The sequence below is a fragment of the Schistocerca gregaria genome, chromosome 7 (assembly GCF_023897955.1).
Source record: "Schistocerca gregaria isolate iqSchGreg1 chromosome 7, iqSchGreg1.2, whole genome shotgun sequence".
Lineage (NCBI taxonomy): Eukaryota > Metazoa > Arthropoda > Insecta > Orthoptera > Acrididae > Schistocerca > Schistocerca gregaria.
This window is the reverse complement of record NC_064926.1, coordinates 358,777,538-358,796,192: the sequence shown is the minus strand read 5'-3', so window position 1 is coordinate 358,796,192 and position 18,655 is coordinate 358,777,538. Positions and strand designations below refer to the sequence as shown.

Genomic DNA, 18,655 nt, shown 5'->3' with positions numbered 1-18,655 from the left:
GAAGTGTTGTGTAGTTTTAAATTTATGGACTTGTGCTTCTTGTTTATTCTAATGTGCATGCTGTTTGTTTTCTTAATACTGAGAGTCACTCTGTTCGCTGTAGACCATTTGTAAACATCTACTAGTGCTTCATTGGCTTTCTCCAATAGCAGGTCATGTGTCTTGCTAGTAATCAGTATATTACGTCATTAACATACTGTGGGTCATATAAGTGATTTACCGCATATTTGGATGTGCTATGTGAAATTTCTACTCTCTGCACTCTGTTATTTAGGTACAATTGGAACCATTCATTTTCCATCTGCTGACTCCCAGAGACTCCAACTTAATGTAGAAGAATGTCGTTATCAGCAGTATCAAAGGCCTTTGATAGATCTAGGAAAATTCCAGTTACATAACTGCCCTTGTCTATTGATTCAAGAACAATTTTTGTAAACAAAGCTATTGCGGTTTCAGTGCTTCTACCTGGTCTGAAACGATGCTGTTCCTTGCACAGAAGATTATATTTATTTCAGTAGCTCATTAGTCAGTTTTTCATTAAAGTCTCCACTATTTTGGAAAATACTGGAAGTAAAGCAATTGGCCTGTAATTTTCTGTTTTCAACATGACCCTTTTTGTGAAGAGGTATGATTTTAGCTAGTTTCAGGTAGTCTAGGAAGCAGCCAGTCTTAAAAGACTGGTTAATGATGTTAGTTAAAGGGGCTTTAATGCTGTCTATGCACTCTTCTAACACAAACAGGGAATTCGTCCAGTCCTGTTGAGGACTTGTTTTTTAATTGTTTTATGGTACTGCGTACTTCTCTCTCGGTATTGGGGAGCAGAACCATTGCTTTTTGATGTAATTTTGCACTGGAATATCAGATCTTTTTGGAAATTTGCTCTGCAGGTCTTTTGCAATACTGGTGAAGTATGAGTTTATGAAGTTAGCCAGCTCATTTTGATCACTAATTGTATTGCCTGATTTCTTGATTTTTAGTGTTTGAGTGCCTCCTTTGTTTGATTTCCAGTCTCACATTTAACTAAAGTCCAAGCAGCTTTACTTTTGTTATTTGCATTTTTATCAGTTTGTCATTATCTGACTTTTTAGCTGCCTAAAGTACCTTTCTGTATATTTTTTGTAATAACTTAAAAAACCAAGGGTCAGACATGTATTCTTTAAAGAGCTCAGTTGTCTGAAGGTTTGGGAAGATTTTGTAAATCCCACTGTTTATCCATTTCATTTTGCTCTGTGCTCCAACCGGAAGTAAGACTTTGGGAAACGGTTCTTCAAATTTGAGCTTAAACAATGACATAAAATGACAGAACTTTTTGCTGGCAGGTTTTGCGACCCAACTGTGCAGTAAAATTTTGAGTGGCTGATTTGGTGTAGATTCTTTTATATGCATGTAGCTTAGTCGCTTTTCCCATAGAAACATTTATTTGTGCAATTTGACAAAGTTGATCTGAAACTCCCAGATTTTTGAGTACTAAGTCAGTTTTCTGTGCCAATTTCAGTGGCTATAAGATCAATAGTAGAGGCTGAGTGTGTTGTTATCCTTGTTGCACAGCTGACTAGTGATGTCATTCCAAAGCTGTTCTAGACCCTTTATGAGTTTTGCACAGAATATGTCAAACTCACCGCTAGGAGAATGATATACACTTAATATGACAAGTTTTTACAAACATTTTGAGATCATAGCTCTACTGCTGTCACTTCAAAGTGTTTTTCTCCACCAAGAGAAACAATGTCACTTCTTACCTTTTATTGAAGTTCATTCTTAATAATAAATGCATGACCCTCCCCCTTTAATTGAAACTCTACAATAAGAAGATATAGTTTATGTGAGGGTAAAGTTACATAGGCAATTTCACTTTCCTTGCACCAGTGCTCAGTGATGCATCTAACATAGCTATTTAGGATTCGCAACTAGACTTCAAGCTGCTGCGCTTTGTTTTTGATACACTGCATGTTTTGGTGGAACACTGTTAGGCATTTAATTGTGTTTGTATTGTTGATTCTTTTACAGAAGCACAGTTACCTATGTGAAGTGCTTCACGGCAGTTACCACTAGACACTAATGCACTGTTTAAGTTTAAGCTACTAGAAGTATCAGCGACATTACATAAATTAATTTGCATTTACTTGTTCAGGGCTGGTTGGGTGTTACTATATGCTACCAATTATTCTAAAAAGCATTCCTAATACCTCTGATATTAAGAATTTTGTTTAAGTCACCTTTTTCTGCGATAGTTTTGCTTATATTGTCACACACAAGTTTTTTGCCATCGAAATTTAGATGCAACCCATCTTTGGTGTGAAGGCATCTGTCCAATTTACCTATATCAACTACTCTCCTTTTTCTAAACGAAGCACACAACTGTTTCATTTTGATGTTCATTTTTCGAATCTCCTTGTTAACCCACCTACCTTTGAGGTAGTGTTGTAACTATTGTGTTGTGAGATTTATTAACTTCTAAGAAGTTTTTCAGGCTTTCTACACAATTTTGTGCCTCATTTCTTGCGATGTCGTTGGTACCAGCTATGCACACGACATACTCATTTTCTTCTCTCATTTGCCCTGCAGGTTAATATCGGTAATGTTTTTCGAGCTTACACCAGGTTTTACTAATCCCATTGCTTGGAAGTCTTTGTTATTGTCTTTTAAAGTTCTCGCCAGGTTTCTGCCATAGCTGTCCGTTAAAAAAAGAACACTGTACCTCTTATCCAGCATATTCTTGGTTCTGTTGTCACTGGCTCTAGCTGAAGTTTCGTTTGCTCCGCCACTGCGTTGTTAACAAAGCTTGTTGCCACCGTTACTTTCTATGTACTTGATAAATTTTATATTTAAGTGATGTAGGCTGTCGAACTGAATGTAGAAAAACAAAAAAATTATGATTGAGACATGACTTTAACCAACAATTACCAGTCTTGAGTGTTACGAATGTTTTTTTTTTCTTCTTTATGTATTTTAAACCTCATGGAAATGCCTGTAAATACACACCTTTGTTTAAAAATTCACTTGCGTATATATACAGGGTGGACAATTGATTGTGACTGGGCCAAACATCTCATGAAATAAGTGTCAAACGAAAAAACTACAAAGAACAAAACTTGTCTACCTTGAAGGGGGAAACAAGATGGTGGTATGGTTAGATGGTGCTGCCGTAGGTCAAACGGATAAGAACTGCGTTTTTTTAAAAATAGGAACCCCCATTTTTTTATTACATATTCATGTAGTACGTAAAGAAATATGAATGTTTGAGTTGGACCACTTTTTTTGCTTTGTGATAGATGGCGCTGCAATAGTCGCAAACATGTGGCTCACAATTTTAGACGAACAGTTGGTAACAGGCAGTTTTATTAAATTAAAATACAGAACATAGGTATGTTTGAACATTTTATTTCGGTTGTTCCAATGTGATACATGTACCTTTGTGAACTGATCATTTCTGAGAATGCATGCTGTCACAGTGTGATTACCTGTAAATACCATATTAATGCAATAAATGCTCAGAATGATGTCCATTAACATCAATGCATTTGGCAATACGTGTAACGACATTCCTCTCAACAGCGAGTAGTTCGCCTTCTGTAATGTTCGCACATGCATTGACAGTGCACTGACGCATGTTGTCAGGCGTTGTCGGTGAATCACGATGGCAAATATCCTTCAACTTTCCCCACAGAAAGAAATCCGGGGACATCAGATATGGTGAACGTGCGAGCCATGGTATGGTGCTTCGACGACCAATCCACCTGTCATGAAATATGATATTCAGTAACGCTTCAACCATATGCGGGCTATGTGTCAGACATCCATCATGTTGGAAGTACATTGCCATTCTGTCATGCAGTGAAACATCTTGTAGTAACATCGGTAGAACATTACATAGGAAATCAGCATAAATTGCATCATTTAGATTGCCATTGATATAATGGGGGCCAATTATCCTTCCTCCCATAACGCCGCACCATACATTAACCCGCCAAGGCTGCTGATGTTCCACTTGTCACAGCCATCATGGATTTTCTGCTACCCAATAGTGCATATTATGCTGGTTTACGTTACTGCTGTTTGTGAATGATGCTTTGTCGCTAAATAGAACACATACCAACCCATAATTTCTCTTGTGCCCAGTGGCATTACTGTACACGATGTTCAAAGTCATTGCTACGCAATTCCTGGTGCATAGAAATATGGTACGGGAGCAATTGATGTTGATGTAGTATTCTCAACACCAAAGTTTTTGAGACTCCCTATCCTTGCGTATTTTGTCTGCTACTGACGTGCGGATTAGTCGCGACAGCAGCTAAAACACCTACTTGGGCATCATCACTTGTTGCTGGTCGTGGTTGATGTTTCACATGTGGCTGAACACTTACTGTTGCCTTAAATAACGTAACTATCCAGCAAATGGTCCGGATACTTGGGTGATGTCATCCAGGATACCGAACAGCATACTTAGCACATGCCCGTTGGGCATTTTGATCACAATAGCCATACGTCAACACGATATCGATCTTTTCCGCAATTGGTAAACCGTCCATTTTAACACAGGTAATGATGCGCGAAGCAAATACAGTCCACACTGGCGGAATGTTATGTGATACCACGTACTTACACGTTTGTGACTATTACAGCGCCATCTATCACAAAGCGAGAAAAATGGTCCAACTAAAACATTCATATTTCTTTACGTACTACACGAATATGTAATAAAAAACGGCGGTTCCTATTAATAAAAAAATTAAAAAAACCACGCAGTGTATATCCGTTTGACCTATGGCAGTGCCATCTAGTGGGCCAACCATAGTGCCATCTGGTTTCCACCTTCAAGCTAGACAAGTAGTTTTTTCATTTGATGCTTCTTTTGTGAGATATTTGGCCCAGTCACAATCAATGGACCACCCTGTATATATATACATTCACGTGCCATAAATATAAAAAACTGCAAAAAACCTGATTGGTGTGTGGTCTCTTTGTAAGCAAGAACAGAGTTCAGAGTTATATATAGAAATCGAGCTTGCCTTCACACAAATATTTCCTAAGATACACAATCCCATCGATGCCACAATCTGTTCAGTTTGAACACCTGCTGTAAATAAAGGTAAGCTTAATTTAATCTCATTGTGTTTTAGTTCATGCTTAACTCAGGGAAGACAGAGCTGTCATGTGGCAGCTGGTGAAGGAACTGTGTGGCGAATATTCATGCAGAGCTGGTGAAGGAACTGTGTGGTGAAAATCCATGCAAACTGCTGAAATCCCATTGCATTGTAAATGAAACACTTTGTATGTCATGCAGTACCCGTTGATCTTGGGATTTCTTCTTTGGAAACTGCTATGGTTTACATCCTGTTTGTGTTCAATTGTTCCTCATATGTGCGAACTACTATATTCCTTATTCTAGACTAAGTTTCTGGAGTTAGTCTGCAGCATCCTACTCTTTAACTATAAATTATATGAACATCAGTTGTATATCAGTTAATTATACTAAAACTCTGCCTTACATCTTCACTACTTTTAGCTCAAGGAAATATTGTTATTCTGCATTGTGAAGATTATTGACTTGGAGGTCACTTTATCGCATCCTTATGGCATCTTATTAATGTCTCAGACATACAACAGAGGTGGTGGTGTACAGTAAAGGAGCCTGTAAAACAGATGCTATGTGGATTCTAACACCCAGTATATTAGCTACTATTGTGAGACCTGTTAAAATCATTTCAGCAAATGAGGAGACCAATTATAGATTCCAAATATTGGCCTGCGTATGACTGATTGTGAACCAAGTATTTGTACTGCTGTCACTGAGCCTCACTAGATCAGCTGCAGATGCCATGTCCAGAGTGTCAGTTATTTGAGTTAGTCATTGGTCATATTTATAAGTTCAGAGTGAATATAAATGAGCCTTTTTAAATTACCTGTTTAAATTTCTACAACTATGAGAGGAATAAAGTAAGAAGGACAACCTGACATTTGGATGCTTTATTCTCCCTGAGTTCAGTAGTTGCTGAGAAGAGCAAGACTGACTGAGGTGTAATCAGCTGTTCCACAAACATCATTATAAATGGGAGATGCTGCTGAAATTCATCAGCATTTTCTCAGACAGTACAGGGAAGGAATTCATTCATGGCTCTGCATGCATGCAGCATTGCTTAAAGAGCTCAAGAAAGAATGAGAATACATTTTAAAAATGGTCTACTTGTGTCTTTTTCCACATCAATAACACAGTGCAGAATGTCGAGTTTATTTGTGAATTTGTTGAGGGTGATTTTCTGTTAATAGTGCATGAAATCAATCAGAAACTTAAAATTAGTTACAGAAGTGCTCCGTCAGTCATTCTAAATGTCTTAGAATTCTGCATAGTGTCAGCTCTTTGTATTCCAAAAAGCTGCATGAGCAGAAACTGGCACATTTCCAATTTCTCACACACTTCTCATGAGTTACAATGAAGACGGTCATGCTGTTTTGTCAGAAATTATTATGTTTGTGAGAAGAAGATAAATTGGAATTACGGGGGAGCAGAAGGAGTCCTGTGACATCCAAAATAGGAATCACAGCTTACAGGCCATGAGAGGTAGTCAGTGGGATTTAATGCTATTCCCACAAAGAAATTGTGCCAATTCCTTGAATGTTCTGAAGACAGATAATAGGTCTGTAATTGTCCTTTTTAGGGTTCCATACCATAATCAATAAAGAGGGAACCATCACAGGATCACTTCGTTGTCCATCTGTTTGTCTGAGTTAAGTCTACTTTTTCTAACGAATGGATAAAGGTACTAAGTTGAAATTTATATCAAATACTAAGGTCTACTGTCCCTTGGTGGCGTAAATAATTTAAGCTTCAAAGTCAGTGAACTCAAAAGATATGGCTATACAAGTCATATATTTTGATACTCGCAAACTCACATATCAAAACTTATAGATGAACTATCTATATCCATGTTGTGTCAGGTGGTCTGGCAGTAAAGCAGTAAAGTACGTGCCTGAACACTGAGAGGTCACAGTATTGAATTTTGGTTGGACCATGGAATTTTCAGTCTTCATTTTAATCTAGCCTTCATCTCTCAACACTGTGAGGAGATACCAGAAACAACATATGGTTCAGATACCATGTTAAACCGTAGGTCCAGTTTCCCCAGTAGGGGTAGGTTAAGGACACATAAGGTGTCAAAGTGGTATCCAAAAGAAAGACTTGCACCTGGCCATTGAGCCAAATATTATTATTATCTGTATACATAATTAAGTTTGTACGGAAGCCTCAGAATGTGAATCCTACTCGCACTTGTTCGTTTTCTTTTTATTGATTTATTTATTTTTTAAATCACTTACCATGATAACATTCAAATCTGAAATTTATGAGTTCGGGCTAGAGGTTATTTCATCCTCGTGTTCAAACTAATCTTGGAAACTCTCATTATATTGGAAGATGCAATCTGAAACCCGAATCAGTGGCTGCACCTTTGTAGTGCACTGTGATAGTGTAGAATGGTTTAGTAGACATTACCTACCACTGTGACCATAGGATGTACTGAAAAGCACAGTATGGTCATAAAGATCACTACCAAATCTCTATCTTGCTTTGCAGCTGGAAAATCGTATTGTGTATTGTATTTTTCTCCCTTTGTTACAAATTCACAGGCATTTCCCATGGTAGGGAATTGTTCAGATTCATTGGACCACATAACATATTCCCCGTGGCTGGTAGTGTGGATGCTCCTTCCAGCAATCAAATTATTATATCAATTCATGTGGTTTAGAAAAAGTGTATCAGTAGCAGATCTGTTATGACTATTTTATTTAAGCTATTCTTTTCACTGTGTTTTCGTTGATATCGTATGATCTAGATGTATATTAAAATCACAAATCATTTTCAGGGCAGTGTTCTTTTGAAAGGTGACAATCTCCTTAAATTCCCTTGTGGTTTTCTTTTTCTTTTTGTTCAGCAAGTGAAGTTTTCTCATGAACTCTAAATGTTTTTATGGTATTTTTTAAGACTTACTCCAGAAACCTGCAGAAAATCTGCAACTGTTGTTATGAATTCACCAATTAAGTGGACACTGACAATTTGCATTTCAAATTGTGAGTTAGATCATGACACTGTACCATATCTCCGATAAGCCCAGTACCAGGTCAACAAAATTCTGCTAAGCGGACAACATCACCCTTGCTTGTAGAACCACTGATTTTGGACGAGCGGAGACAGTTCTCACAGAAGATGTAGCTGTTATGAGTGCCTGTTTTAGAAAGTGGAGACTTAAACCCAGTACAAGTAAAACTAAAGTATGTACATTCCATATGACAAACAAGCAAGCTAACGTGGAGCTCAGAGTGAAACTTAATGGAAACACTCTTTGCCATAACAAGTACCCTAAGTACCTTGGTGTCACCCTTGACTGCACCCATTCATATAAAAAACATCTTGAAAATACTGCTGCCAAAATAAAAACCCATTACAATACTATTCAAAACTTGTGTGGAACACCATGGGGAGCTTCAGCAGAAAACTTACACACATCATCAATTGCGATGGTCTTCTCAATAGCCGAGTATTGCGCCCCGGTGTTGCTAAACAGCTGCCGCACCGGAGAACCTGGAATTACCCTTACAGGAAGACATACCAAGCTTACAATGAAATAGACTCTGTTCAAGAAACCCACCTTTACGGCAAGCAGAAGATCTATATGTCAGTAACACTGAGGTGAGAGACCTGTGGAACCAGAGCTGTCACCTTATTGAAAATTCTGAAGAGTGTGAGTGGTTCCAAAAGTATAACTGTGATACTGCAAGCACAGAACTTGACAGGAAACTGCTGGTAAAATTGAACAAAGCTCACACTGGGCAATGACGATGTGCAGACTCTCTTTACAAATGGGGTGCTACAGAATCTCCGGTTTGTGACTGTGGGGCTCTGAAACAGACAACTAAGCACATTACAGATGAATGCCCCTAGCATTCCTACCAGGGGAGTTGGAGTGACTTCATGAAAGCTGATGATATGGCTCTTGTATGTATTAGGAACCTAGATATTGACATTTAGGTAGTTTTATACGTAGTTTTGTATTTTTGTATTCCTGTTGTATATAGTATTACTAATGTTACATACCTGTAATTTTAAACTGCATGTGAGCCGTATGAATAAATAAATAAAAAAAATAATGTTCAGTGAACTAGATAAAAAATCAGTAGTGTCATATCTCAATGAGGAACTTGAAACTTTCAGCACTTGGCAGAAGCATGTAGAGGAACTCTGGCTCAAGTGTAAAAGAATAGTTTACAATGCACAGGTATAGATATGAACCCAGTAGAACAGTTCTAATGAGGCGAAACCTCCTTGGTACACAGCCTCTGCAAAGAAACTTCTAAAGAAACAGAGATTACTGCATATTAGGTGTAAAACAACATACGGCTCTAGATAGAGAGATGCTGAATGAAACCTGTTTGGCTATCAAGAGAACAATGCGTGATGTCTTCAATGACTACTGTAGCAAAATATTATCAAGTGATCTGTCACAGAACCCAAAGAAATGCTGGTTGTATGTAAAGGCTGTTAATGGCGCCAGAGTTAGTGTCCAGTCCCTAGAGAATGAGGCAGGAACTGAAATTGAGGGCAGCCAAAAGCTGAAATGCCTAACTCCATTTTCAAATGTTCTTTTCAAAGAAAAACCCAGAAGAATTGCCCCCAATTTAATCCTTGTACCACTGGAAAGATGAATGAATTTAAGTATTAGTGTCAGTGGTGTTGAGAAACAGCTGAAATCATTACAACTGAGCAATGCTCCAGGCCCTGGTGGAATCCCTGTCAGATTCTATACTGAATTTGTGACTGTGTTAGCCCCTCTTCTAACTATAATCTATCTTAAATTAGTCGATCAAAAAACCATACCCAATTCTTGGAAAAAGGCACATGTCACACCTGTCTACAAGAAGGGTAGTAGAAGTGATCCACTAAACTACCGTCCAATATTCTTGACATCGATTTATTGAAGAAACTTACAACATGTTCTCAGCTCAATCTTAATGAGGCATCTTGAACCCAATTACCTGCTCAATGCCAACCAGCATAGACTCTGAAAACATCGATCATGTGGTACCCAACTCATACTTTCTCACATGACATACTGAAAGCTTTCCTTCAAGGCAACCACGTAAATGCAGTATTCCTTTATTCCTGAAAAGCATTTGACTCAGTACCACACCTATGCTTATTGTCAAAATTATGATCATATGGGTTATCAAGTGAAATTTGTGGTTCAGTTCAGGACTTTTAGGTGGGGATGCCCCAACATGGTATCTTGGATGGAGAAGCATCACTAGATGTGGAAGTAATTTCGGATGTGTGCCGGGATCTTTGCTGTTCATCTTGTATATCAATGATCTTGCAGACAAGATTAATAGTAAAATTGGGCATTTTGCAGATGATACAGTTATTTTTAATAAAGTACTATCTGAAATCTGAAAGAAGCTGCATAAATATTCTGTCAGATCTTGATAAAATTTCAGCATGGTGCAGAGATTGGCAGTTGCTTTAAATGCTCAGAAATGTTAAATTATGCACGTCACAAAATGAAAAAACATAGAATCTATGACTATAAAATCTATGATTCACTGTTGGAATCCGCCAAGTCATACAAGAATATGGGTGTAAAACTTTGTTGGGATATGAAATGGATCGATCACATAGCTTCAGTCAAGTGTAAAGCAGGTGGTGGACTTCAGTTCATTGATAGAATACTGGGAAGTGCAATCAATCCGCAAAGGAAATTGCTTACAAATCACTTGTGCGCCTGATTCTGGACCCGTACCAGATAGGACTAACACGAGATATTGAACATGTATGGAGAAGAGCAGCATGAATGGTCACAGGTTTGTTTAACTTGTGGGAGAGGGTCACAGAGATACTGAAGGAACTGAACTGGAGGATTTGTGAAGATAAGACGTAAACTATCCTGAGAAAGTCTGTTAACAAAGTCTCAAGAGCAGCTTTAAATGATTACTCTAGGAAGGTACTACAACTCCATGTATATTGCTCACACAGGGATTGTGAAGATAATATTAGAATAATTACTGCACATACAGAGGCATTTAAACAGTCGTACGTGAATGCCTTCCATACGTGAATGGAACAAGAAGAAACTCTAATAACTGATACAATAGGATATACCCTCTGCAATGCACCTCATGGTGGTTTGCAGAGTATAGCACCTCATGGTGGTTTGCGGAGTATATATGTAGATGTAGACAGTGATATAAATCCATTGCTGATAAGAATAAATCAGATTCAAAATAACAGTTATGCACAAAAAAGTAAAGGTGGCAAGATAGAGGAGATGAAGTGTTCATGTGCATTATTAAGGGATCGGGCCACCTCAGTTTCCCTCCAGGCAAAAATAATAATAGGAAATTAGAAAAACCTCTTTTGAAGTGAATCATGGATAACAAATGAAAATAATATGAACATTTCAGCCAATTCAGTGAAAGAATATGAAGTCTGAAAATTGTTTACATTTTAAATGTGTCAGATCTTGCAGAAACAACAGCTACATATGATATGTGAACCAAAGATTGATGAAATGGAGAAAAGACTCCTGCTACAAATTTTTATAAAATTTCAGGGGTCTTTCACTCAAATTCTTTCACATTCTGAGCATTTTTTTAAGAAAAATATGTATCTGCCCATCTCAGTATCCGGAAGCAGTTTTGTTCTGAAATGTTCTGATATCAGGACAAAGTGCAGTAACATTTATTTTTTTCCTCGATAGACAAATGCAAAATTTGTTTGGGTTTGTGGACTTCTATTACAAATTGAGGCATAATGTGCGGGACATAATTACAGAAACACAATACACATCATTTACTTTTAAATACAAGCTAGGGGGAAAATTAATTTTTGATAAGTAAATTGTTGAATTAATATCAACTGTGAAGACATACCTTCCACAAAGATTCCTATACCATTCAGATAATGCATACTCTATTGTAACAAAGTAGTCAAAGACTCCGATACATGCTCGTCTGTCAGTTACTATATTGAATGACATATTATCGAAATCTCATCTATTATTATTAAATATGTTCCTTTGGTGAGCCTTATCTTTTTCCTATACTCGAATATTTTTCTGTATCTCTGTGTTAACTATATATATTTATATGTTAAACTCTACATCATAGTTTTTATCATTTTTTAAAATAAAAAGTATTTTCCTCAAAGTAAAATATTTATTTTTGATTACAGATGCTTGAAGATCTTGAAAAATGAATTTGTGAAGGATCTGACAAAACGTTACGGCAAAGTTTTTAAAAATGATGTAAACTGATTTTGAGGCAATTGTACCAGTTATATGTGGCCATTCTTTTCCTGAAAATGCTTGTTATACACCAGTATTTGGACACAGAGTCTTTATTTATAGTATCTTGTTAATAAAAACAGGTTTTCTGCCTGTCTTGCCAGATTTTTAAAATTATTGACTGAATGACAGCATGTTTTATGATGTATCTCAGCAACATTCTGTGATATTTACAAGTAATTGTGTGTGCTTGAACATTTATTTAAGTTATTGATTGTATGATTATGATGTCTAATACAGCTGTTAATTTTGTTATATGTGTGGTGTATGTGATAGAGAGAGCCATGTCTTGCCTGAAGATAATCTCTGCTTTATTTTGCTAATGCAGAACAGAAAAGAGTGAATATAATTCTTCATACTAAAATGCTTCCTTTTTATATGACCATGTGCTGAATAGAATTTGTATAATGGTCCTGAGAATTGTGATCTAAAAAATAAGTTATTTTACAAAAGAATAATTCTGTTGACCTTTTTGTCATGCCAGTAATTTTCATAATTATGATTTTTGCAGATTTTTGTTTTATGTAGATTGTGTACAACTTGAATGTAATAGTAACTATTTAGAGGATATTCCAAATTAATTATGATGTTTTACTGTCATTTCTGTGTTTGGTAGTGATAGAATTTGCTTTTTAGCAAACTGAAGTATTTAATGGTCACACATATATATTACATAATTTTAAAGACTGACATCATATCTAAACACTGAGTACATTTTGATGAAAAAAGTGCAAAATCTAGACAGATATTAGAAACAATGTTAGGAAAATTAGATCTATTACCACTTCATGCAAAGAGTTACACTGGAGAGTACAATTAGTATACTTGATGACATCTAAACTTTTGAATATGTATTCAGGTTTATCAACTCAAGTCATAGGACAAGCATACAGAATGTCTCACAGTTGGTCCCGTGTGTGTGTGTGTGTGTGTGTGTGTGTGTGTGTGTGTGTGTGTGTGTGTGTGTGTGTGTGTGTTGGGGGAGGGGCTTCCTTGTTTGGAAGGGTAGTAGGAGGAAGAATGTAGGATGTGAATGTCATGTTTGAGTCACCATGCACCGACTTCTTATTGGTGAGGCTGAATGAGTGAGAGGTTATCCCTTTTCCACCACTCCCCAAACTGATTTTCCCTGTCCCATGCTTTAAGAGTGGATAGGAAGGAATTGCACAAATAGTACAGCTGTGTGGTTCAGATATGTTTGCTCTCTCACAGCATCCTAAAGTTTACGTTGTCTCTCATCGTCATTATCCACTATTCTAATGGCATCATTATCCACTACTCTAATGGCATTTCTTTATGCTGACCTCTGTATGTGCTTTACTCCTCTGTACACAATAAACTGATTATGATTCGTAAGTACTGAGGATTGTTTCACTTCCAGTGAATGTTCAGCAGTTGTCCAATCATAGAAAAATGAGTCTTTCTGCCCGCTTATCTGTAATACATTACTTTTGTGTGTTTTTACCATCAACTAACAATCCCTGTATCAAGTACCAATTGTCTGCTTGTTTTTTCTGTATTTTACTACAATTTCCTATCGTTGTGACTTCTGTGAGTGTAACAGCATCACCCGTGGACAGCTCCACTGAACTTCTGACATCATCCACATGGTCATTTGTATATATTGTGAAAAATAATTGCCTTGTAACTCTCCTGGGGTGCCCCCAAAGTTACTTTCATGGATTTGTCCCTGTTTTCAGTGATATGCTGCATATTCTGTTTGCTAATGTTTTCTTTGCTAGGATCTCATCAATCCAATCGCAAAGTTGGCCTACTGTTTCATATACTTGTATTTTATATATTAGGCAACAATGCAGAACAGTACCAAACATCTTCTGGAAGTCATAGAACATGTCATCGACCTGGTTGTCAGTATTTACTAACTTCTGCGTCTTGTGAACAGAGTGAACGAGTAGGGTTTCACACAATCATTGTTTGGGAATCCATGTTGATTTCTACAGAGAAGATTTTTGATCTCCATAAATACAGGGGCATACAACTTGTTTCAAATTCTAAAACTTATCGACATCAATGATGTTTGTCAACAGTTTCGTGCATCTGCTTGACGACCTTTCTTGAAAATTTGGAATTTTTCCTATCAGAGGTATCTCATCAGTTCCAGATGTCTTTCTTCTGTTGAGAGATTTCAGCTGATTTTGTATCATGCAGTCACTTATTTCAGTTCCTGACATTTTGAAATTTGTGCAGTGATTTAAAGGAGGAATCATAGTCTGATCTTCTTAAGTGACACAATTTTGGAAAAAAGTAATTAAGTATTTCAGCCTTTTCTCTGTCATGCTCTGTTATGATGCTGTTATGCCCACTGTGTGTCTGGACAGATGGCTTTGATCCATTTACTGAACATGAGACCAAAACTTCTTAGGATTTTCTGTTAGGTCGGAAGACAGAATTTTATTTTAAAGTTCTCTGAATGCTTCACACATGGCTCTACTTATGCTGCTTTTGGTTTCATTCAGCTCTTCTTTGTTTGTGTGGCTTTAGGCTATGATTACATCTTCAATGAAGCTCTTGTTGTTTTTGGAACAGCTCTCTGTCAGAGCTATTAAACCACAGTATGTCTTTCTCATCCTTCACAGTTCTGCTCAGCTCATACATGTCTATGCATAATGTAGTAAACTCTTCAGTATTGTCCATTTGTACTCAAAATTGTTAATCTCAGAGATGAATGTTTTATGCTGACCATGGAGGTAGTCTGAAACCTGTTTCTTGTTACATTTGCTAAGCAAAAATGTCTGCCTACCAAATTACATTCCTATTAACAAATGTATTCAGTGATGCCCTAAAGTTCTTATCTTTCTAGTATCACTTGTGCTCTACAAAATGTGTTATGTGCTTGCTATTTGGTGCTCTTTATACAAACTGCTTTTAATTAACCAATAGATTTTGCGCATGAAATAATCTCTGCTTGGACTGCTCATATGTCTTGTTATGATTTGAAATTATCAGAGGATTACAGTCTTAACTGTACAGAATGGCTGTGTTTTGGTTTAAGAATTGTATTATTCAATAAGGGTTGTATTTGTTCATCCGACAACGAGTTTAAAGAGAGCTCCTAGCAAGTATTCTGAGTCACTTCAGTTAATTCTACAAAGTTTTATGCAACCTCTCTGTACAAACCTCCTACTCTCATCCACTTATTCTTCCTCCTTACATACTGCATTAATTATCTGATAAGCGTGTTCTCCCCTGACAGAAAATCAGTACATTCTGGTGCCAGCTACATCCGTCAATTCATGCTACAGATGTTTTCCATGCATAACAGCTGTTGAAATGCTTTGAGAAAGGAAAATTTGAAATGAAGAATGAATGAGAGAGAGAGAGAGAGAGAGAGAGAGAGAGAAGCAGTGTATGTGGTGCAGTTGCTCTTCAAAATCTGTGACTTTAAGATGGGGTGTGCTCTGTTGTTCCTAAAATTGCATGACACATAAACAGTTCACTACTTGTGGGTAATATTTCATCCTGTGAAATGGCAATAAACTTGTTACTTCTAGTAGGGAAAATAATATTTAATGGCTTGTTTTTTAATTGATAGTTTTTCTACTACTATTATCATTACTGCGAGCATGGTGGAGCAGTTTTACTGAACCTTGGCTCTTTGATGCTTGGGAACTTAGTTAAATTTTAATGCTTAGGACTCCACAAGATATTTGAACATGTCATATTAGTTGAGACAAATTTCCTATGCATTTGTTTTTAATCATGCAATTACTGTCTCAGGTGTACCAGATAATTATCTCCAAAAGTAATACTGTTACAAAATGCCAGGTATTTTTGATTTAACTGTAGTGGAAAGTATTGAGCAAAGATTTATACAAAATTGTCTTGAACAATGGTTTGAACAGAAACAAACAACCCTTCTCTGTGATGAATACTTATTTTTACTCACTCCATTCTTTGTGTTTCATTCAGTATTTTTCATTGTTGTACAAAAATCCCTTTTATTTAGAAATAATATGTAAATATTATATTCTGATTCTGTCCTTTATATGCTGTTTAACACTTCTGTTTTAATTATAGATACATAATGCTCCTATATTTGTTTCCAAAAACACACACACACACACACACACACACACACACACACACACACACACACACACACACACACACACATCCATCCATCCTTCTCAACCCCACCCCCCTCCCCTCATGCACTGTATGTGTGTGTGTGTGTGTGTGTGTGTGTGTGTGTGTGTGTACGCGCACGCAAATAACATGCATGTGTATGTGTATTTGTGAACAAAAATCAGTTGTTATTGAAATATGTTTCCTGGGCTAATGTGTTCAAAATATGATATATTGTGTATCTATTTTTTAGCAGATATAGTCCTTGTAGCAACTAAAAATACTTACATAACATAAAGTTTTTAATGAACAAAAAAACTCAGTCTGGATTACTCACTAGGTATATTTTTAATTTTGATTACAAGTTTTGATGTTGTGGTAGATGATACTGAGATCTAAGAAAAGTGCTCTAAAGTATAATTTGTCCAAAAGGTTGAGTTTTAAACAGTAAGTTCGGTTTTACAATTTTTTATTGCATCCTCATTGTTTTGGATGAACTGCACTTTGCAGGACTACTGTTATATCAGAAGGTTACCTGATAATTAAAATAAAAGATGTAGTGAGTAAGTCAGATGGTGTTTTTTTTAAAAATACCAGCAGTGGGCAGAGTTTCTTTAAGACATATTTATAATTGTGAGAATATGTTCATTTTTATCATATGGGATTATTTCATTTATAGTGTAATTGTGAATCTGTTTAACCAAGTTGAGCATGTTGTTTCAAAAATTATCACAACTGAAATGATTTATTGTGGCTTTTATGTGAAACTCATAATTTATTATCTCCAAAGCTGCTGTTAAACAAATAAATTTGTTTTCCAAGTTTGGTGTTTTTGTTATTTAGTATGAAGTGAAACACTAGAAGACAGTAACCAGTTGTCATTTCGAAATTTGTTTCATGGGCTGCATGCATGTTCAGGTGCAAATCCCTCATTACCTTCATAAATATCATTTATTTGTGACATTACATTATTGTATTCTGAGGCTAGTGTGGGGAGAGGTCCATCAAATGAAGTAGTCACAGGTTTGTACAGTATTTTTCTACAGTGAAATGACTTAATATTCTGAAATATTATTGTGTTATGGTGGTAATGTTAATTATAAAATAATATAAAAACTAATAGCCTAACATATTACCAAAATACCTTTCGGTTTTGTGAGATGTTTTTCAATAAGATTCAGCTACGCCAGTCATTGAAGGCTTTACGCTTGCCCTTTTGACAACTACTGTAAGTCCATTTCATTCAGCCTTAGGCTTTGTTTTATATCTGTTATGCAGTAGTCATTGTTTCTGTAGAAGTTTCCATATAGAGTCTGTATACTATAGAGAGGTCCCTCCCACCACCTAGTTGGTCCTAAGTATCTGTCAAATGCATGGTTATCTATTATTTTAAACTTAAACCACCTGTCCAGAGCTGAATGTTTCAACTTCCACACTGAGATATGCCACTACCACCTCTGAATCTTGTTTGCTGAACATATGGATCAATATTGTTACAGCTACCCCTTGATCATTGATACCAGTATGAGTTTGAACTTCCATCATGAGTGGGCTTCTGAGTAATTTGTTCTAAGCAGTTTTCAGAGAAAGCATTAACTATTGTTTTGAAGGCTATCTTGACGTACTTGGAAAACTCTTAATTACCGCAACTGACTGTTGGATGATTAATGTCTCCTTTAACAATGACAGTGTGATTGGGGAACATACAGTATGTATTAATCAGCTGAAGTTTTTAGTTACGTTTTAGGGTGAGCCTGGTAGTCAAGGGAACACTCAAATTATGTTTTTATGCCCACTATTCGCACTAAATGATGCCAAATGTTGTAGACACTTTTGAGTTTTTCGTGTTCTGCAGCGAATACACCATCTCCATTTCCCATAAGTCTGTTCTTCAAATACCCAATAAATCTCACTACTGTCAGTTTCAGCTTTCTCTGGTATTTTGTTGAGCATTATTTGGAAGTTGATCACTAGCATTTTAATAGTCTCACTCGTGGATGACATTTCTTTGGCTCACGGGATTCCTACAGTTGTCATTATCTGGACTAAACAATCCTTGTGTGCACTCCAAACATGGTCAGCTACTTGAGTAGCACAGATGCAAAGTCAGCTACGTGAGTAGCACAGATGCAAAGTCAGCTACGTGAGTAGCACAGATGAAAGATATCATTAGTTCCAATGTTTGCCGCAATCTACAACTGGTTGCACTCAGTTTTCAAGGCCTGCCAGAGCAACCTCTT

At 36.7% G+C, this 18,655-nt stretch overlaps 1 protein-coding gene across 2 annotated transcripts in view; it reads left to right on the top strand.

The window, feature by feature from the left end:
• LOC126281529 (xylosyl- and glucuronyltransferase LARGE2s-like) overlaps window positions 1-17,239 on the top strand; it is a 134,109-nt gene extending 116,870 nt beyond the window's left edge. For both annotated transcript variants that reach the window (XM_049980575.1, XM_049980574.1), the window contains one exon: window positions 12,218-17,239. In XM_049980575.1, coding sequence (XP_049836532.1) covers window positions 12,218-12,299 — 82 coding nt within the window. In that variant the 3' untranslated portion in view covers window positions 12,300-17,239. The remainder of the gene's footprint in view (window positions 1-12,217) is intronic.
• Window positions 17,240-18,655: the final 1,416 nt, after the last annotated feature.